The following is a 23,514-nucleotide window of genomic DNA, read 5'->3' as shown; positions in this document are numbered from 1 at the left end:
CTCAAGTATAATTCGAAATGATAACATTAAAAAACTTCAAGAAATATCATCACAAAATGATTTTGATTTTAACAAGAAAATTGAGCCATCACTTTATGAAAGATGTTCATTTATTAATGAAGAAAATGTTACATTAATTGATTATGCAGCATTTTTTTCTTCAGTTAAATGTTTTAAATATTTACTTATGAATGGAGCAAAAGTAGTAAATACAGCCAAATTTGCAATTGCAGGTGGAAATGCAGAAATTATTTATTTATGTGAACAATATCATTCATCATTTGAAGGTGCATATGAGTCAGCAATTGAATTCCATCGAAATGATATTTTTAAATATATTTATGAAAACAGAATTAAAAAATTGGATGATAACATTAATGATTTGGTATATAAATGTATCAAATGCGGAAATTATGAAATACTTTGGTTTTTGGAAGAAGAAGTTATTGAAATCAATAAATCTTTTATTAATGAATCAGCAAAACATGGAAACTTATATCTTGTTAAGCATTTTCTTCAATAATCATATTCCTAAAGATATATTATGTATTGCTTCAGCTTCAGGAAATTATGAACTTGTTGAATACATTCTTGAACAGGAAGAAGTTTCTGTTAATTATAAAGATGTTTATTTGTTTTATTTGATAATTTTTTTAATAATTTGAAATTATAACATAATATTTGGAAATTATTTATATTATTTGAAACAGCACTCATGCACGCATCTCATAATGGGCACGTAGAAATAGTTAAATTACTTCTTAAACAAAAAGAAATAAATGTTAATTCCAAAAGTTTTTGTTTATGTGATTTAATATTTTGTTTGATATTATGAAATTTCAAAATTGTGTTTGGAAATTGTTTAAATTATTTGAAACAGCACTTATTTATGCATCTCATAATGGAAACATAGAAACAGTTAAGTTACTTCTTGAACAAGAAGGAATCAATATTAATGCTAAAGATATTTATTTGTTTTGTATGATATTTTTTATAATCTTTTTATATTATAATATAATATACGGAAATTACTTAAGTAATTTAGAACTGCACTTATGATTGGATCTTTTTATGGTCATACAGAAATAGTTAAATTACTTCTCGAACAAAAAGGAATTAATTACAATGTTAAAACTGTTGATTTGTTTTGTTTTATATTTAATATTATAATTTAGGATTTGCAAATAATTCTTAATAATAATTTCAATTACTTAAAACAGCGCTTATTTATGCATCTCAAAATGGCCATATAGACATAGTTAAATTACTTCTTAAACAAAAAGAAATTGATCTTAATGTTCAATCTTATGGTATTTATTTTTAAAATTTAGTATTTTAATTAATTTTTTGGAAATTATTCAAATCATTTTTGACAGCACTTGCGAATGCATTTCAAAATGGAAACATTGAAATTGTTAAATTACTTCTTAAACAAAAAGCAATAATGATCAATACCAAAGATGTATAAATATTTTAATCGGTATATACTTTAATAATTTGCAATTTTATACTATTTTTTGGTGATTATTTTTGTAACTTCACTCAATATTTTTTTCAGCAATCATAAAATGCGAAATAGAAATGGTAAAATTACTTCTAGAACAAAAAGGAATTAATATAAATGTAAAAAATATTTAAATATTTTATTTGAAATTATTTCTTATATTGATTTGATATTTCAAAATAATATTTGGAAATCATTGAAAATATTTGATACACCACTAATATATGCATCTGATAAAGGTAGCATTGAATTAGTCAAATTGCTTCTCAAACAAAAAGGAATTTTTATTAATTCTCGAAATATTTGTTTGTTTTGTTTAATGTTTGCTTTGACAATTTAATATTTCTAAGTGATATTTGGAAATTATTCAAATCATTTCAAACAGCGCTTATTCGTGCATGTATAAATAATCACATTGAAATAGTTAAATTACTTCTCGAACAGAAAGGAATTGATATTAATATTAAAGACATTTGTTTCGATTGTTTACTATTTATTTCAATTATTTCGGTATGTTTTATATCAATATTCAAAATTTATACAAAATATTTTGTACTGCAATTATTTATGCATCTATAAAAGGTAATGTAGAAATAGTTAAATTACTTCTTGAACATAAAGGAATTGATATTAATGCTAAAAATATTTATTTGTTTTATTTAATATTTATTTTAATAATTTTATATTTCCAAATAATAATTGGAAATTATTTAAATTATTTAGAACAGCACTTATTAAAGCATCTATATATGGTCATACAGAAATAGTTAAATTACTTCTTGAACAAGAAGGAATTGATATTAATGCTAAAAATATTTATTTGTTTTATTTAATATTTATTTTAATAATTTTATATTTCAAAGTAATATTTGGAAATTATTTAAATTATTTGAAACAGCACTTACTTGGGCATCACAAAAAGGTTATACAGAAATAGTTAAAATACTTCTTGAACAAGAAGGAATTGATAGTGATACTGGAAATTCATATAAATAAATTGAAATAACGTTTTAAATTTATATGTGCATATTGTTATTATTTAATAATAATAATAATAAAAAATTATGAAGAAATATTTTATTCATGAATAATTAAATAAATATGATTAACAACAAATATTTTATCCAAGAAGTTTATCAAGCCATTCATCAAGACTTTTTTCTTGTTTTATTTCTTCTTGTTGAGTGTTTATTTCTTCTTGTCAATATTTTTAATTTGATGAAGCTTGTATCAAAGTTTAGTTAAATTTTAACAATAATTTCAGAATTTTGTGTTCGGCAGAACTTGTGTCTTAACTAACATTTGCATAGTTAGAAGAATTAAATCACAACCTACATAGAGTTGAAAACAAAAATTTCTCCAGAGGATTTGTCACTTTTCCAGCCAATTTTTGAAACGCCATTATTAAAGCTATATTAATTGATGGGAGGAATTCAAAGTCACACAAGAAAAAATAAATATAAGGAAAATCTTCAAGTGTTACAAGAGCTTGAACAATTTATTTTTGATTTAAACGAAGAAAATCTAGAACAAACAGTAGAAACTTTACTAAATTCCTTTTCTGTCGAATATTCATATTCATTTTTTTATATCATTTGCAGAATTATTTATTCATATTTTATTTCCAAAGGTGATGAAAAATTATGTTTAGAATTTTTACAAAAAATTGAAATAAAATCTAATAATAATGTTATTGATATGTTTACCCAATTTTTATTAAATATTAATAGTCAAGAATCATATTACCTTGTTGAAAAAATGATTGAAAATGAATTAATCGAAGAAAAAATATTCAAAAGTAAAATGATTCCTTATTTTGCACATTATGCACATATAACAAAAAAACAAATTACATGTTTAATATCTGATATTTCTCCCAGATTAATGGAACAACTCCAAGAAAATTATGATGAACTTTCAAAAGATAATTGGGAGCTTCATAAACATTTAATTAAAGAAGGTGTTAACCCAAATAAACTAGCGAAAATAATACGAAATGATGAAATAGAAAAACTTCAAGAAATATCATCACAAAATGATTTTAAATTTAATCAATATATTATACCATCACTTTATGAAAGATGTTCTTTTATTAATAAAGAAAATGTTACATTAATTGATTATGCAGCATTTTTTGGATCAGTTAAATGTTTTAAATATTTACTTATAAATGGTGCAAAAGTAAATAACACAGGTAAATATGCAATTGCAGGTGGAAATGAAGAAATCGTTCATTTATGTGAACAGAATCATTCATCATTTGAAGGTGCATATAAAACAGCAATTGAGTTTCATCGAAACGATGTCTTTAAATATGTTTATGAAAATAAATTCGAAGAAATTTATAGATTAGATTTATCAGGAAGAATGTGTATAACATATTATAACTTTGAAATTTTTGAATATTTGATAAAAGAAGGAATGACAATTGATAATTTCATTGTTATCGAAGCAGCACGAATGGGAAATATATACTTAATAAAACATTTTTTAGAAGATAATTATCAAGTTCCATCTTATTTTTTAGTTTTTGCAACAGAGTCAGGAAATATTGAACTTGTTAATTACATTTTAGAACAAAAGGGAATTGATGTCAATGGAAGATATTTCAATTGTAATCATTTGATATATCAAAATGTTATTTGGAATTTGCTTTAAACATTTAGAACACCACTTACAATTGCATCCGAACATGGATACATAAAAATAGTTAAGTTACTTCTTGAGCAAAAAGGAATTGACATTAATATTAGAGATGTTTCCTTTGTTTTATTTAATGAATGATTCTATAATTTTGGTATATTTTAAAATAATATTTAGAATTTTTTTAACACTTATAGTTCAGCTATTATAAATGCAACTTTGAATGGTCACGTTGAAATGGTAAAATTACTTTTAGATCAAAATGGAATCGATATTAATATGAATAATTTTTATTTGTTTTATTTAATGTTTTTTTTAAAGCATTTAAAGTTTCATAATATTATTTACAATTTATTCTATTTATATAAAACTTCTCTTATTATCGCTTCTTCAAAAGGTTATACTGAAATAGTGAAATTACTTCTTGAAAAAAGGGGAATTGATATCAATTATAAAACTTTTGTTTAATTGCTTTATTTCATATTCTTCAAATTTATTTAAGGTTTTGAAAGAATACTTGAAATTTATTCTAAATTTATAAAACAGCACTAATGATAGCATCTAAAAAAGGATATACTAAAATAGTGAAATTACTTCTAAAACAAGAAGAAATTATTGTCAATGATAAAGATATTTTTTATTTATTTTTTACGTTTTTAAGTATAATTCAATGTACAAAAATAATATTTGGAAAATATTTATAAAATTTTGGACAGCTCTTATATATGCATCTAAAAATAACAGAAAAGATATAGTCAAATTACTTCTTAATCAAAAAGGAATCGATATTAATATAATTAATATATAAACATTTTATTTAAAATATGTTCAAATCAAATAAAATTCAAAAATGATATTTGGAAATTATTTAAATTATGTGAAACAGCACTTACTTTGGCATCCAATTTTGATCACACTGAAATAGTTCATTTGTTAAATCATTCATTAGAATAATCTTCATGTTATGTTAATTAAAACACATATCAACATTTTTTATGTGATGATAAAAAAGCTTTTTATGAAGTTTGCTATTTTAATATATATATATATATATATATATAATTATCTTTTAATTGCTAAATTTATTGAATAATTAATAGTTTTTCAATTTTTTTGTAAAAAATTCTGAAAGTTGTTTAACAAGATATTCGTTGTCTTTTCTGGTTTTTGATTTTTGAAGTGCATTAATTATTTTATGATCAAAAAGTATGTAGTAAGACAAAAATGGTCAAAACAAATTGATCTTCGGAAATTGGTGGGAACTAGCGCCTCTCCTCTTAGGAACATTAAGGACTCCAAGTCAGCTTGAGCTTAGGTATCTCCTTGTAATCAATTTCATTTACGCATCGAACTATAGATCTATTTCCTCCTCTTCTAATTTATCCCCTCCTTTATTATCTTCTATTGAAGAACTTACGATTAAATTAGGGATATTTTCCCAAGTATCAATTGGTTTATTACCAAAGGTTAATTTAACTTCATTATTAATTAGGAATATTTTATTAAAATATTTTTTTTCTGGTCCTTGATGTAATTCAAATAAATGTTTAATAGTTAAAAATCTTCGAGTTTTTGAATGTGAATGATATAGATTATTAAGTTTTTCTGGTGAATTTAATTCTTCTGTAAAGAATTGGACCCAATATTGATATAATAATATTAATTTATTTTTATCATCTTGAATTAAATTTTTAAAGAAATTAATAAAGAATATGGCATTTTCCCATGACATAGATATGCCATTAAATATTAATTTTAGATGTTCTGGGATATTTTTTGGTAGCCATTTATTAATTTCTTTATTATTTTCCAAATACTCTTTATTCATTTCAAATAAACTTTGAATATCATAATTTTCAATATTAATCATAAAATATCTTTCATTATAGCCTTCTAATAATTGAGGACTAAATTCTGGAATAATTTCTAAATAATTTGAATAAATAGTATTTGTTAATAAATTTTGAATAAAATAATTTTTATCATTCGTGTTATATAAAACAAATTTTAAATTATATTGAATCTTTGTATATTTATTTCTAGTAATAATTATTTTAGGCATTACTGAAGGTTGTTTAATAATTATTTTATTTTTATTTGGATCATAATAATAATCTTTATTAATTTTAAATAATTTAGAATCAATTTTTTGTTCTGCTTCAATTGTACATTTATAATATAAAAATAAAAAAATTTTAAAAATATGGACAAATAATGCATCTGTATCATAATATAATTCTTTTAATTCATCAGGAATATCTTCATCATCTTGTTTATTTTTATCAAAATTTAGAATTATTTTAATTGAAGGTTCTTCTTTCATATACCCTAAGTAATAATTAAACCAATCTTGAAATAATGAAATTAAATAATTCTTATCATACCCATTTAAAGTTTTAAGGTAAAAATTCAAATAAAACAAAGTCAATCTATAATCATATGTTATATTATTAAATATATCAAAAATATAAAATGGATAATTTTTCTTGGCATCAACGAAATTTAAATTAAGAAATCCATTAATTTTATTATTATCATTTCGAATAAAATCTAAATAATCATACTCTTTTTCTTCATTTTTCTTATAAATATTAAAACCTATAAATAATCTTTCATTTTCAGGTATTATTAATTTGTTTTGATCAGGTAAATATTGTTCTTTTAACATTTCTTGGTCAGTTAAATAACCAATATATTTTGAATCTTCTAATGATTCTTTTAATTTGAGCATAAAATCTTTGTGTTCATAATCGATATTTGTTATACCTTTTTCTATATATCCATTATCATATCTTCTAACATACTTATAATTAATTAGATTATATTTGAATATTGTAATCTCTTTTTTGATTTTATTATTTTTTTCTTTATTTTTTCGCTCTTTTATATTTATAAACATTTGTAAATGTTTATTTGTTTTATATATTTTTTTATTATAATTTTTCATAATTTTACGATTTGGGATTATTGTTATTTTGAAATATACTTCAGGATAATCTTGTTTTAATATCCCGATACGTGTTTCCATTGGGTTTAATAAATCATATTGATTTTCATCTTCTGAATTGAAATAAATTTGTTTATTAACTAAAAATATTATAGATAAATAACAATCCAATACTGTTAAAAATACATTTTTAGAAGGAGTATCGTTAAATATTATTTTCTTATCAATGTAATGTCTACACCATTCAATTAAAATATTAATCAAATATATTTTATCTTTCTCTGATTATTCATCAAAATAATTAACAATAAATAAAGCAATTCTAAAATCTTTCCCAATCCCATTAACAATATTATAAATATAATTGGGATAATAATTTTTTACATAATTAATTAATAATTGTTGATGAAATAAAATTTGATAATGTTTTTTCAATAATTGATTTATATCTATTTGGAATTGTAATATGAAATTTGTACTATTTGATTGTCGTCTTAAGGAAGGGAAATATTTATTATTTTCTTCTTGATTTATAATTTTTTCATAATGAGAATTTTTAAAAATAAATGTTTTTTCTTTTTCGAATAAAATATCAGAAAGATGAATATCATATAAATTATTTTTATCTTCATTTAAATAAAAAATTAAATCATAATAAGTTTTTTGATCATTTGTTTGATTTTTGGTTTCTGTTCTTGAAACCTTACCGGGTTGAATTTTTGAGGGTTCTTTGTACCCTGTTTTAGATTTGAAGTCAGTCTCCATTTATAAAATGAAGTGAAAAAATAACTGTCTAACATTATATCAAAATATTCTGTGAAAAATGTTTAAGTCAATTTTGATAATATTTTAAGGATTAAATTATATCAAATAAGTTTGCCACAGAGGTTTTAGTCAAAATTTGATAATATTTTATAAATATAAATGTTTATTTAATAACCGTCTGGTGTACCATTAGCATGGTATTTCAAACCATTGTGTAAATCTAATGTAAAATAAGTATCACGACAAATGAATAATTGTGGTGGTGGTGGATGATTTCCAGCATCATCAACATTATAATATGTATCATTAGCTTGTGTATAAATAGGTTGACCTTTAATTTGTATTGGTATATTTTGTCCATTAGAATCTAAACCATCAAATACGTAACCACCACGTGAACGTTCACATTGTATATTAAGCATAAATGAAGTAGCATCACTTAATGTATTATTATATCTTGTACCATTTGAAGCATTCCTATCCATAGTTAAAGAATCTTCAAATTCTTTAGTACATTGTATACCACCATCTAAATCAGAAGCAACTAATTGATATTGTAAAAATCTAGCACCTAAAGTACTTACTGGTTCATCAGGATAATTTTGACCTGCAATAGTTAATTGTACATTATTATAAATAGGATTATCAAAACAAGTATAATCATTAGCATGTTTTGGAAATACAACTGTAATAGTTGTAACATTAAATAAAGGCATATTAATAGTAGACTGTATACCAGATTCTGTAGCAGCTAAAGCAAATGCATTATAATCTAATTGTTGTGAAGGAATTACTAAACCTCCAGGTTGTTGAAGTATTTGAGCTATTTTATTTAAAGTTTCTTCTTTAACTCCAAATCCAAACATATTAGATTTACATGAAACTACTGTTAAACCTGTACAATATAAAGAAACATTCTCAGTTGCAGTATCAATAGTATGATTAGTTTCAGTATCACATTTAAATGTAGTAGTTATATTAGCAGAATTACCAATTTGAGTAAAACCATGAGTAAATAAAGGTAAATTATTAAATGTAGCATTAATAGAAGAATCTTCTAAAAATTCTTTAACTTCTTTAATTTTACGTGGATCTACTTGACACCAAACTAAACCATTTTGTTTAACATAAAACTTTAATTCAATATCACCAACTAATCTATTTGGATATAAATCAAATGCTTGTAAAGCTAATATATCTTCAAATGGAAGATTCATTTCAAATTCGATATCATGTTTATTTCCATCTGCAATTGTATTTAAATCAACATAAGTACCACAAACAGATTGAGAATATTCTGAAACATTTTCATATAAAGAATGTGTATATTTCCTAGTTTTCTTTTCAGCATAGGGTTTAATTGTAGAATAACAATAACCTTCTCGACAACATTCATTTTGTTGATAACCAGTAGAAATATTATTAGACATAATTTGTAATTGATCTAATAATTGATTAGAACTCTTAAAACCTATACATATTTTAACTAAATTTTCAGGATCTTGTAAATTACCAGATGAAATAGCTTTTGATAATTGTACAGTTATTCTAAGTTTAAAATTAATAAAACCTTCAGTTATTTGTGAAATCATATGATCACCATGAGTAATTCTTAATCTAGTTTCTTGTGATTGATTAAAATGTGCATTTTGATCATGACAATCTTCAGTTCTTAAAATAAAAGAACGAGTACCATCATTTTTAGCAATTAAATCTTTAAGACGATTAAAATAAGCTCCAACATTACCTTGATCATTTTGTTCATTTTTAGATTGGGTATTATTATAATACATTAATAAAAATGAAAAATATTTTTCATAATTTGGGGGTTGTGGAATAAATTTAAAAACGGTATAAAGAAAATAGGACTTTTACTTAAAAAAGTGAAAGAAGGATTCGCAAAAATTAGTCCTCATATTGCAAAAGGTTATGAATTTGCAAAACAACATAAAGAAGATATTAAAAAGATAGGACCTTTAAAGAAATTACCTGTAGATAAAATATTTGAAGTAGGTGATAGAATAGCTCCTATATTCAAACCAGTAGGTATGGAAGCAAATGATAAGATCCTGTCTAATTTACATCCTGCATATTATAAATAAAGAAATAATTATTTATTTTTATTATTATTTATGGCGTGAAGTCTTTGGAACAAAATTAAAAATGGATTTAAAAAAGCTGGTGCTTGGATTAAAAATAAAATTATTAAACCAGTCGGAAGATTTATTGGTAATGTATGGAATAAAGTAGCTAAACCTGTTGTAAATACAGTAGGTAAAATACCTGGAATTGAAAATTAACCTGGTCTTGCAGGTGCTATTGCAAAAGGAATTAAAATAGCAGATAAATTCTCACCTGTTATAGATGGTGTAGCAAATGCACTAGTTGGTCAAAAGAAATAATAAAATATTATTTATATATATTGTTTTGAATTTTTTTGAAACTAAACTATGCCAAATCCCAGGCGTCCTTTAAGGACGCCTGCGTCCCATTTGTCATAGTTTAGTTTCAAAAATTCATTGTAATTTAATAAAATTTAAATCATTTTTATAAATGTCGAATTATAAACCTGAGGTTATAGAAACCTATTACAACAAAAATAGGTTAGATATTCCTGAAATTACAAATTTAAAAGATATAGTAAAATAGAGAAGAGTATCATTTACGAATGCAATTATATTTGAGAAACCAATACCATTTTCAGCTTTAAGACAAAATAGTGAAATATATGTTATACCTTATGAAAAAGAAAATAAATAAAATAAACATTATTTATTTGTTTATTTAATTTATTAACATTTTGTTCTACTGACCATAATGAAGAAAAAACATTAGTAACATAAATTGTCTTTTTCGTATTGCTTTGCACAATGTCATTAGATGAAGTGTCAAAATTATTAAAATAATCATTATAGAAATCGAATGTAAAAAGAAATTCATCCTCAGACATTAAAAAAATGAAGTGATTATTGTTTTTTATTCAAACTAGAGCTTTAAAATTATCAGGATCGATTGAATTCATGTCAAATACTGTTTGGAATTCATTATTATCAGGTATTTTATTTGAAATGAGTATATTATTAACTTCAGTGTTCGTTGATTCATATAGAAATGCATGATACCATCTTCCAAAAATTACTCTCTAATAGAGTTAAATGAATCTCTAAATAATGAATATTATTAGTAAGTGGTGGCTTTTTGTTATCAGTTATTGGTACTGAAACTTTGATATTTCTTTGTTTGAAGAATTCGATCAACTCTTCATGAACAAAATAAAAAATCTTGGAAATTTCTATGTTTGATGATCATGCCAATTGGCTTGATTATAAAATTGTTAAAATTACCAAGTTTGTCATCTTTGGGTTCAAAAAATAAAGCAACCGCTGTAGCATCTGGATCTTTTTCTTTCATAAAATCTGCAAGTTTTGTAACTGAATAGTAATCTGTATTCATACAGAGTGAAGTGATGATGTGACATTCTTATAATTGTGTATACTGACCATTGGTGTATTGAAATAAGTTTGCCATGCGACCAAACAATACCCGTCACTTTTTGATAACTAACCTCCGACCAAAGATAAATTGAATAGGATATTTGTCCGACCGAACATAACCGGGGACAATTCGTGTTGGTTATACGAGGTTTTTGATGGGTTTATGTGAAAAGTGGCGTGAAAAGTGCTATCGTTCCTCTCAAAAAGTTTCGTGTTATCTCAAAATTGAATGCTCATTCAAATTTTCAGATAAACAGGGTACCCCAAAAGTACAGCCGATGCCACTTTTTGAGGCTACTCAAAAAGTGGTATCGGCCCGTTTTCATGTGACGACATTAATATATATCTCGAAGTGCAAGCAACACAGATACGATAAGCCGAACTCAAACCTAGAAATCAAGCAATCATTGGGCATATTGATACTGAGCTTAAAATATACGATATTATCATTCGTAAAAAAATTAAATTATATGAGATGTAATTATTTAATCATCTCAATATCAGCGTCTTGTTGACCTGAATATTTAACCATGCTATTCAATGCTTCACATGGAGTGGTCTTTTGATGAGTTAATATTTTTAAACTGCGATGAGGCCAAAAGTTATTATATACATAAACGAGTTCGCTTATTTTCAGAAGGCTCCAAGGAACATTTGGACCTTTAGCTCGTTCAATCGTAAGCCAAAATCTTTCGATCTTCCCATTTTGCTGTGGGGTATTTGGATGGGTACGAAATTGTTCGATTTGGTATGATGAAAGAACTTGCTGAAATGATTCTCCCACGAACTTTCCTCCATTGTCAATCGTCAGCATCTTTGGTCGAATTGGTACCTTGTTCAGTGCTCGTATCAATACCATACCGCAGAGATCAGAGGTTTTCATTGGAAGTACCTCATAGTGCAAAAGTAAGCGTGAACGATCATCAATGAAACCTAGGAGGTAGTACTGAGCTTCATCAATTGTGACATAATGAATATCGGCGTGCCAAAGTTGCCCAGCATAACGTGCAACAAACAGATGGGGGTGTGGATTGGGCTTCTTCTTTGGTTTGGCGAAGCAAAACAGTTTTTGTTCCATGAAAGCTCTTTTCATCTTTTATTCGATTGTGAATACGCCTTTTCTAATAGCAGCCTCTGCAGCCCTTTGATAACCAACATTGAACTTGGCCCTGTAGTCCTGACTAATCTGAAGAGTAGCTAGCGAGGTTTCCTTCGTAGGTCCTCCCCGTGCCCTAATGTCAATTCCTTCCAATTGACAAATAGCCTTGAATTGTTTGCGACCCATAAAAAATGTTCTCATTGTTTCTTCGGCTTTTTGTTCCTGAACTGACTGCCGAAATGCAGCTAAATCGATTCCATCTCTTGGATCTTGAGGTCTTCGTATCATCAAATGTGAGGTAAACCTATGAAAAAGCCACGCCCACTTTTTGACTGAGCTCATACAAAAAATTCTTATATTTATTTTATGACCCACTTTTTGTTAAATCTCATACATAAAATTCTTATATTTATTTAATTACCCACTTTTTGATAGATGTCATACAAAAAATTGTTTCGATCATTGTTAAATCCACTTTTTGTATTAGCTTATACAATATATTCTATGAGTTCATTCAAAAAGTGGGGAAAGTGAAGTCATACGGATTTCCTCGTGCAACAGATTTCTTATTGAATGTTCTCTCATAAAAGTAGATATTAATCAAAAAAATTCCATAAACCGAACAAGTTATTCCCAAAAAATTCATGTTTATTTTGGTAAATTCCAATATTATACCAAGATCACAAAGGAAAGTGTAATAGGATGATTAGAATTTGATTGTGGTATTAAAATTAGGTAAAATTCAAAAGTGTACATCAGGAAAAATAACTGATAAAGATTGAGTTTTATAGATTGAGCAGTATATTCGGTATTTTAGTTCAAATATTCCTTATATACGTAAAGTAGTCATTATTATATTTAAAAATTTAAAAAACTACCTAATCAATTTTTAGATTTTTACTTTTCGTATGCATCTTCATGTGTACATGCAGTTTAAAACTTTTTGAATATAATTTGATCAAATATTTAACTTTTTGGATATTACAGTACCGGACACCAAAATCGTGGTGTGCATTAAGAATGGATAAATATATATTTATAATAAGGTTTTCCTATATTTAATATATATTATAAAATCGAAATAAGATGTTTATTAATCAGAAAAAAATTGTGTATCACAAAGGGATATGTGAAATTTTCATTACATAATCAAACGATAAATTTTTTGATGAAATTAAAATATAGATTTCATGTCCTATATATGTCTGTTAAAATTATATGAAAAAAATTGGGAGTTAGGTTCCTTTTTGGGAATTGACATCCTTATTCAGGGAATAAGTTCTAATTGATATATTCCCAAAAATTAATAGGATATGTCTAAAACATTTTTTCCCCATCCATTACAAATAAAAATTATATCAAGTTGTTGATAACACATGCCATCTTTTAATATATTAAAAGATCCGAATCAATACTCAAATGAGAGCGCTTTAGGTTAATGGTATTGCATTACTGGTGATTGTTAAATTTACAATGATGAAGTTAAAAATTTTGTGCTGAATGTGTACATGTGGTTGCATGTGATGTTTACATGTTTAAATGTTTTCGATATAAAAATGTTCGTTGAAATCTTTTTCAAATGGATCTACTTCAATATCTTTGAAGTTAATAAGATTATTATTACTCATCGTTTCTATTTCTTTGCTGACACTTCCTTCTTTCGTATTGTCTTCTTTAATACTTTCTTCTATTATACTATCTTCTTTATTATGTTTATGATGAATACGAATAATTAAAATTATCAGAATTATGATAATAATAATTATAATAGCACAAACACATATAATAATGATTGTATTTATTTTGTTGTCGTTATTATTATTATTTGTCTCATTTTGATTAAGAATTGTATAAAATCCAGTATAATATGATATATATGAGAAATATTTTATGGTTATATATTCATAATAAATAAATATTGTTTCTGTATAATAATATAATGAATCAAATATAGAAAGAGTAATGCTATTAGTGAAAATAGATTTATGGATAATTGTTTGAGTAATTGATTGTGTAAAAATTATGGTATTAATATATGTAACACTTGGTTGTATTGCATTTGTAAATGTAGTTAAAGGTTTGTCAATTTGCGTGAATGTATTTGAAAGTGTATTTGCCTCAGCATGTGTATTACTTTGTGTAAATGTGTTTGATTTGGAATATGTATTATTTTGTGTATATAAATTCGATTGTGTAAATGTAAGTGTTGGCCATAAATATATGTCACATTCTTTAACCAAATTATACGAAACATTAAGAGAGCCAAATGTTGTGTCGTGATGTAAATATGATGTCATAACATATTTCGTGCCAATATCAGAAAATGCTGTTGAACTTATATATACAGGTGATTCAATACCTTTGAAATAAATACATTTAAGTTTGGTACATGATTGAAACGCAGAATCTCCAATCGTTGCAACATTCCCTCCAATAATAACTGTTTCTAAATAATTACATTGATAAAATGCTGAATTCCCAATCATTTCGACTTTTTCTCCAATAATAACTGTTTCTAAATCATAACATTGATAAAATGTATAATTTCCAATTGATGTAACTGAATTCGGAATTGTAATATTTTTCAATGATGAACATGAATAAAATGCATGATCACCAATTTTTTCGACTTTTTCTCCAATAATAACTGTTGTTAAATTTTTACATTGATAAAATGCATAATTTCCAATTGATGTAATTGAATTCGGAATTGTAATATTTTTCAATGATGAACATAAATAAAATGAATATTGATCAATCGTTGTTACATTTTCTCCAATAATAACTGTTTCTAAATCATAACATTGATAAAATGTATAATTTCCAATTGATGTAACTGAATTCGGAATTGTAATATTTTTCAATGATGAACATAAATAAAATGCATGATCACCAATTTTTTCGACTTTTTCTCCAATAATAACTGTTGTTAAATTTTTACATGAATAAAATGCTGAATTTCCAATTGATGTAACTGAATTCGGAATTGTAATATTTTTTAATGATGAACATAAATAAAATGTATAATCAAGAATTTCTCCTAAATTTTCAGAAATATTAATTGTTTCTAAATTACGACATGATTCAAATGCATGTGTTCCAATCATTGTAACTGAATTCGGAATTATAATGTTTTTTAATGATAAACATGAATAAAATCCATAACTTTCAATACTTATAATTGATGTTAAAAGTTCAATAGTTTCATTCGGCATTTTTGAAGGATAACAAATAATTTTAGTACAAGTTTTATCATAAAGAATTCCATCTTTTCCGAAATAATTCACATTTTCTGTTGAAACTTGAATATATTCAAGATTTTTACACATACTAAATACTCCTTTTCCTATTGTTATAACTGATTTTGGAATCATGATATTTATTAATGATGAACATGATTGAAATGCATATTCTTCAATTGATGTAACTGAATTAGGAATTGTAATGTTTTTTAATGATAAACAAAAATAAAACGTATAACTGCTAATTGATTCTACATTTTCACTAAGAATAATCGTTGTTAAATTATCACATGAATTAAATGCAGAAGTACCAATCGTTGTAACTGAATTCGGAATCGTAATATTTTTCAATGATGAACATGCTCGAAATGCAGAAGTACCAATCGTTGTTACACTTTCACCGAGAAGAACCGTCGCTAAATTTCGACATGATGAAAACGCATATTCCCCAATACTCATAATCGTTGAACCAATTTCAACTGAAATCATTGATTCCCATGAACTAAAATCATATGAATTCGATTGAAGTAATCCCTTCATGAATAATAATATATTTCGCTTGATATTTATATTCATCTTTATTTGAATATTCACTAGAATTATTGATAATAAGAGTTCCTGTATTAAAATTAAATATTTCATTCGTTTCCATAAAAAAGATAATAATAAAAAATGAAATAATTTTGTAATCAATTTTTTTTAGATGATGACATTTTGAGTTTATTAATGAATAAAATATTTTAAGAAAAAACAAAAGAATTAAAATATTTTTATATATAAAAATTAAGATAATAGAAAAAATTAACATAATAATTTCAAAAATTTTAATAAAATTAAATGAAAAATAATGAAATTCAAAGAATCGTACATTCATGATTTTTTGTTGTAAAATGTTTATAAAAAAAGTTGAATTAAGAAAAGATGGTGAAGTATTTCGTTTTAACTTCGAAAATGAAGGAATAAAATGAATGAAGTTTAAATGGTTTGAAAAGATGAGATTTAAGAAATCTTTAATATGAAATAACATGAAATCTTCGATACAAGACAAATTTTTTTCATGAAACATGCCTGGTTTAATATTTTTGTATGATTGAAAAATATATTTGGTCATTGTTACTTCTTATGACCACGCACGTTTATACTAACAAAAAACGAAGAGAAATTTTGTTTCTATTGTTTATATTATTTTTTGATGAAATTTCAATGCGCGCCAAAAAAAAGGAAAGAAATTTAACCACTAAATTAAATTTTATAACTGCAATGAATTGAATCGTCATGACAAAATAACTTTTTAAAAAGTTATACCGGTCCATCTAAAGGCGCTTTCTTGGAGAAGTAAAAAAACGCTTACAAATTATATTGAAGTAAAACGACATTTATTATATGTGGACATTTAAATAATCAAAAAGTCAAAACTAGAAATTAGTCTAATTTCACTGAGTTTGTTTGTTAATGCCTATCATTTTTAGATCTCTGCTGGTGCTATAATTGGGCTTAAGAGCCAAAATTTTGTGGACTTAGATATATCTTTTAATACTATCGTTTAAATTTTTTCCTTATATATATTCAAATTAACTTTATAAATAATTTATTAATTCATTTTCCGATAAGCTTCATGAAACTCTAAAACAGATATAAGTTTTCTTCCTAACTGATTGGCAACATTATCAAATATTTCGTTTGCTTCGTCTGTCCTTAATCCAAGAGCAGCTACCATCACAGGTACCACATGTGCTTTATCTCTTAACTTCATGAAATCTTCATTTGTCAACCCCAAATTCTCATATCTTCCATTCCCAGAAAGAGGATTTGGGAAAGGATTTGGTTTTGTTGAAACTCCATGTGTAATGTGATCTGCTGGATTATAATCGCGCACTTTTGTATCGTAATTTTCTCCAAAAGAATCCATTGCGCCCATTCCAGCGAGTGTATCACCAACTGTAAATTCAGATGACACAGTAGAAATACCAGCCGGTGGTAATTCGCATGGGTCTCTACGTGTTCTGTAACGAGTGGAATTCATTTTGTATTCTTTCATGTTAGTATATGGATTTCCAGGATCAAAATCTGGTTGAATCGCATTGTTTTGGGCTCGGTCAACTGCAAGAGGAACAATACGAGGTGAATTATCATAGTTCATAATTTCGGTTAGATGATCAACGTTGCGCTGAGGTCCTGTTACACCAAAAGTATGCGTTACGGGATTTATTTTACCCCATTGATAGTTTCTACGTGTCTGATATCCAACACCTAATGTTTTGTCATTTGGAATGTCAGTCTTTGAATCTTGTATAACAGTTCCTGCTTTTTCTCCAAATCTAGTGCTTACACCAAAACCTCTCTTCTTGAGATCATCTGGAATTTTTGAAATAGGTTTTGGTCCATGTCCAAGTGGACATTTTGCTCTTTGATATTGCTCTTCCTGTTTATCCAAAAATTCCTGGTATACTTTTGAACAATTTGAAGGTACTTCATGAACACATTCATATGTACTTCCATTTTTTGCCCCCGAATGAATTCCAAAAGCAACGTTATCAGGGAATGTTGTTGGCATAATTCCAGGTGTATGAATTCTTTCACCAGGTTCTCCAAGATGATGACTCCGGAATAATTTTTGTCGCTCAGGCCCTTGATATTTTTCATCATATCTCATACAGCTTGCAACGCCGTCTCCTCCATGTGTTTTAATTCCAGCAGCCGGGACATTTGCAGCGTAATTTCTTGGAAACATTTGATGTAACGTACATTAACCGATAAAATTGTATGTAAGAGAACGTTTATTTTTCCATCACTTTTCAACAACCATTGCTCTTATCTTTGGTAAAGCCCTTTCGTAGACAAGGCGGAGACGGTCATTCAGAACATTTGAAACACGGACCTTGCCTTTTTGACAGATAAGAATTACACCTCCGGCACATGCTGGCGCAGATGGTAAAAATCGTTTATCATCAATTTTGACATTGAAGTCAATGGTTGGATTAAGCTTCTTTGCAATCTCAATGGCACCTGGAAGTATGTTTTCTGCAATTTTTTGGTCGGATTTACGGATCATTAAACGAACTCGTGATTCTTTCAACGTATTAAGTCCTTCAGCTATTAATTTTTTGAGCAACTCAGGATAATCTGGACCTTCTGAGAATTTGTTCAATTCACGAATGGCTTCTTTTAATGCTTCGTGAATTGCTTCTGTTTGTGACTTTAAAATTTCAAGTTTAACGTTGTTCTTGATTTGAGCTTCACGGATCAAGAGTTCTTTTTGAATTTCACTTTGTTCACGAGCAAATTCTTTTTCAAGTTTTTCATTAACATTCTTGATAGTTTTATTATAAAGTTCTTCGGCTCTGCTTTCTGCATTTTGACGTTTTTCTTCAGCTATTTCTTCGGCTAGTTCTTGGAACATTTCGGCCATTTGTTGAACACATTCCTCCGCAGTCAAAGTCATTTTTGGAATATAATTTTCACAGGCTTTGTGAAAAAATTGGCTAACATCATCATAAAAAGTGACAATCTTATCACCGGCCATAAGAAAGTATGGATAAAAAATTATAGATAAACTTTTTTTCATAAACAATATTTTATCCCGCCCCGGGGGTGCCCGATTCACTTTTTGAAATGTGAACAAATTGTTTTTATTGGCTGCATGCGTGTAGCCTACAAAAGTGATATAGTTCATCAAAAAAGATTTGTACTTTATGTGACACAATCAAAAACGCAACAAAAGGTAGTTGATTCATCTTCTTTTGATTATTTATATTATGCTTTATTTTCTAATTCTGAAAGTAGCATAATAAATTCCCTTGAATACTTTGCTAAGCTTTCCAAACAAGGTGGATATGATTTATTTTTTGAGAAAGGGCATTGTTATATAATTGATGATATTATTGATCTTTTTAAAGATGAATCATTTGATATTCTTTATGATATATTAATTTTTTTAAAATTCCTTACCAAATGCGATTTTAATCATATTCAGCAAATGCTTTCGCAACGTTTAATTAATTTTATCAAAGAAATTTACCGACAACCAAGAGCCCAATGCAATCAATGCCAAATATTTCGGATATACGCCAACTTAATGAGCAAGAGTGATGAAGTTGTTGATCAATTTTTGGATGATAATTTTGATAGCATTCTTAAAGATGTTTTTTATAAACATACTGAAGACATTTCCTTAATGACCACGGAAGATGTTTTAATTGCAAAATCAATTCTCAAAGTCTTAAGTAGTATTTTCACCAATTCGAAACTTGTTTTCCAAAAACGAAACGATTTTTTAGAAGAATCGCGTTCAATGATTTTCTCACTTTTATATACCGAAAATGAAGGACTTTTATTGTCATGTTTGAAATGTATTAAAAATGCGACGAGTGTTAATGATATTTCTATTATTCATATGTTTTTTTATGATCGATATTTTAATCGATATAATGAAATATGTATGAGCTCAAACTCATTAATTCGTTTTAATATGATTTCGATTTTGTGTAATTTTTGTGTTTTGGATAAATTAGATTTGAATCGATTTTTAGCTTCCGGATTTTTTGATTTGGATCTTGAAATCGAAAAATTATCTGATGAAGAACATGTTCAACTTTTGGTTTTAATGTATAATCTTGTTCAATTTGATCAAGAGTTTGCGTCGAATGTTATGAATTTGTTCATGTTCGGTTTGTTTTCAAGAAATATACCGAATTTAACTTTTAAGGAAAAGGAATTGTTTAATTTAATAAACGCAAAAATTCTTCGATACCCAAATTTGATTCCTAATTTAATACAATCATATCCTAATATTATACAAACATTGGCGGAAGATTTGGAATGTACTTCGCCGAGAAATCAAATTTTAATTGTTTTCGGATTTCAGTCACTTGCGGATTATGCAAACACAAACGAAAATTTGGATCAAAATGTAAAAGAAGTTTTGTACGATGAACAATTTTGTTATTCTCTTCACACATTAATGAATGACTCAACAAGCGAAAATTTGACCGAAGCAATAGAGAAACTATTGGAAACACTAAGTTCGGCAAATGAAGAACCTTTAGAAGAGTAATTTTTTAAATATAAAATAAATGTTTCTATAACATATATTAAATACTCTGACTTTTTAACAAATTCATTTATTCAAATACATTATCATTGCAAGACATCAACATATTTAAATTTTAATTCTAATTTCACATATTCGCTAACATATACATTTTTATATATTAATCCTACAGATACATATGTTTTAACATATATTGTTATGTATGATAATATAATTATTGGATATTCAACATATTTCAGTTATAATAGTGATTTCATAACTATAGATTTCACATATATTAATATTATTAATAATGGAATTGGCACCGGATTGTTTGCAAATGTGTAAGTTATTATTGGAATTGCTATTTGGATTGTTAAAAGTAAAAAAAGCAATAAAAATAATGAAGCAACCAAAAGAGTAAACTCATATTCTACAACATCAAGTTGAGGAAATTATTGAAAATATGGAGAAATGACTAAAGAAGATGATGATCATTAGATATAAAGGAACTTTCAAAGTATACTTTTTTCAAAAAATACTTTCAGCATGTGCTAATCTTGCTACAGTTTCATTTTCAGTTTTATTATGAAAGGAAATACGTGTAACAGCACTATAAATGAAAAAATTCTGTATCACAACTTTATCAAATATGAAAAAAATGAATTTTAAAAACATATTGTAAGCATTAAATTTATCATAGTATGAAATTTATCAAAAATATTAAAAATAATAACAAATTTTAGCATGAATATTATTCCCACTCTCATTTTAATGATGCATAGAAAAGAGGTATTTTTATCATCTTAATGAGAAACAATAATAATAAAGGCAGTTTGAGGGCAAACACGATTTTTGAGATCTAATTTTTGTATCATTAAAGTTTTATAAAAATTTCATATCTAATATATTTTCATACAATAATGAAGCCACAATTGGCATAAACTTTTGAGTAATGAAGCTCAAAAAGTTATATTGGTCAATACCGCGCTTTTCTCTTAATTAATTTGTGAGAAAAAGTGCAGTAATATTTTTTTTTCAGTTCAAAATTATGCGGGATCTTGAAATTTCAAATATTTGAATCCAATTCTTAGAAATTTTTTGCTTTTTCCTCACTTTCGAAAAATGGGCGATTGTTTTTGTGTAATAGCAAACCAATGTAGCACACTTAAAAATGCTATCATTAAAGGAGACAACTTAACATTTAGCTATATCATGGGAGTTACACAACATAATTTAGAAAATTGGAATCTTTTAAGAAGCCTTCAGCAAATTAATCAAAATAATGATCCAAATTTTAAGTTTGTTGTTGAAACATTTGAAAAAAAGGACGATATGTATAAACTATTACCATTATATGAGAAAGCTGGGTTTTTTGACCAAGCAACTCGATTTATTAATCCTAATTGGAAAGATAAATATGCAAAATACAAAAGTACACCAATACCTCCTCAACAAGCCTTTGAAATGTATCATCAAGTTATGAATGCTTTTAAGTTTTGTGATGATAATTTTTCACAACTAACATATCTTGATGATTCCACGCGTAAACGTTGTATGGAGAATAATGAATATATTATAAGCATTAAACCTCAACTTGAAGATTTTCTTGAATATTCTCATGTTATTGCAGCAGTAAATAAAATTGTTACAATCATAAAACAGCCATATGAAGCACTTAATCAACTTCTTTCCATGACAGATAAAAAAAATATTCGTGAAGTTTTTGATAAATTTAGAATTGCACGTGATAAAGCAATGATGACATCATTCTTTGAGCAAGCAAAAACAATTGAGCCGCTTAAAACTTTATATGAAAATTGTGAAAAATTATATCAAGAAATGACTCAAGGTAAACTTCAAGAAATTATTTATCAAAATGCTAAAGAACCTGTAATTAAGAAGTTAAAGGAAACATTATCAAAACCAAAGCTTGATATAAACACAATGGATCAAACATCAATATTTATATCAAATATATCAAACCCGGATGTATTGAAAGATTCCGAAGTTACTCAACTTATTTCTGAATTCGATGTAAAAGTACAAGAAGAAATCGAAATCATGAAACAAAATATAATTAATTCCAAAATCAAAGAACTTAGTTCTAGTTTTGAAGCTACGATAAAACCTGGAAATGATAAAAATGCTTGCATTAAATATGCTTCATATAAATGTTTAGATTCAAATAATTTTATTATTGATTATACTGAAATTCCTGAAATCCATAAAATAGCAATTGAAAAATATCCTGAAGTTTTTAAGTCAAGTATTATACCTGATTTTACTGATCAAAATTCTATAAATAATGTATTTAGATCATTTACATTTAGGTACAACACAATTATGGAAGCTATTAAAACAAGTTGTTTAACAAAATTTACAAGAGAAGTTGAAAATTTACTTGTAATTATAGAAAAATCAAATTATATTTCTAATTTTAATCAAAATCAACTTGAAAACCAACAGTTTACACAACTAATTAATATGTGCAATGATTATCAAAAGATGAAAGAACATGTTCCTTTATATGTTAAATATCAACAACTTTTATATAATTTTAATGGAGTTTATGAACAATTTCATAATTTACTCAATGATGGTTTACTTCTCGAAACTCAAGCATATCAATTAAGAATGAAATTTGAGGAATTTGGTCATTTGTATGATGAAAGATTTTTAGAAATGGAATATATTGAAAATGAGAAAAAAGAACAAATGAAAAATATTGGACCATTTGTAGCTAAAAATTTACTAATAATTAATGAAATTGTTTATAAAGCAAGACTTC

The 23,514-nt window shown here is 26.0% G+C and overlaps 4 protein-coding genes across 4 annotated transcripts; all 4 read right to left on the bottom strand.

Annotated features, from left to right (window-relative positions):
- Window positions 1-8,026: 8,026 nt before the first annotated feature.
- On the bottom strand, window positions 8,027-9,076 carry GO595_003374 (uncharacterized protein; the record flags this gene model as incomplete). The annotated part of the gene is made up of 1 exon (XM_067916387.1): window positions 8,027-9,076. One exon carries the CDS (start codon window positions 9,074-9,076, stop codon window positions 8,027-8,029), a length of 1,050 nt encoding a protein of 349 aa, XP_067777175.1.
- Window positions 9,077-11,834: 2,758 nt separating this feature from the next.
- GO595_003373 (Integrase core domain containing protein) lies at window positions 11,835-12,431 on the bottom strand (the record flags this gene model as incomplete). The annotated part of the gene is made up of 1 exon (XM_067916386.1): window positions 11,835-12,431. One exon carries the CDS (start codon window positions 12,429-12,431, stop codon window positions 11,835-11,837), a length of 597 nt encoding a protein of 198 aa, XP_067777174.1.
- Window positions 12,432-17,285: 4,854 nt separating this feature from the next.
- GO595_003372 (uncharacterized protein) lies at window positions 17,286-18,425 on the bottom strand (the record flags this gene model as incomplete). The annotated part of the gene is made up of 1 exon (XM_067916385.1): window positions 17,286-18,425. The coding sequence occupies one exon, from the start codon at window positions 18,423-18,425 to the stop codon at window positions 17,286-17,288; it is 1,140 nt and encodes a 379-aa protein (XP_067777173.1).
- A 57-nt stretch (window positions 18,426-18,482) lies between these two features.
- On the bottom strand, window positions 18,483-19,136 carry GO595_003371 (putative vacuolar ATP synthase subunit E; the record flags this gene model as incomplete). Its single annotated transcript, XM_067916384.1, has 1 exon — window positions 18,483-19,136. One exon carries the CDS (start codon window positions 19,134-19,136, stop codon window positions 18,483-18,485), a length of 654 nt encoding a protein of 217 aa, XP_067777172.1.
- Window positions 19,137-23,514: the final 4,378 nt, after the last annotated feature.

The sequence above is a fragment of the Histomonas meleagridis genome (genome assembly GCF_020186115.1).
Source record: "Histomonas meleagridis strain 2922-C6/04-10x chromosome Unknown contig_20, whole genome shotgun sequence".
Lineage (NCBI taxonomy): Eukaryota > Parabasalia > Tritrichomonadida > Dientamoebidae > Histomonas > Histomonas meleagridis.
Note: the sequence above shows the minus strand (reverse complement) of the source record. Positions and strands in the feature narration are given on the sequence as shown.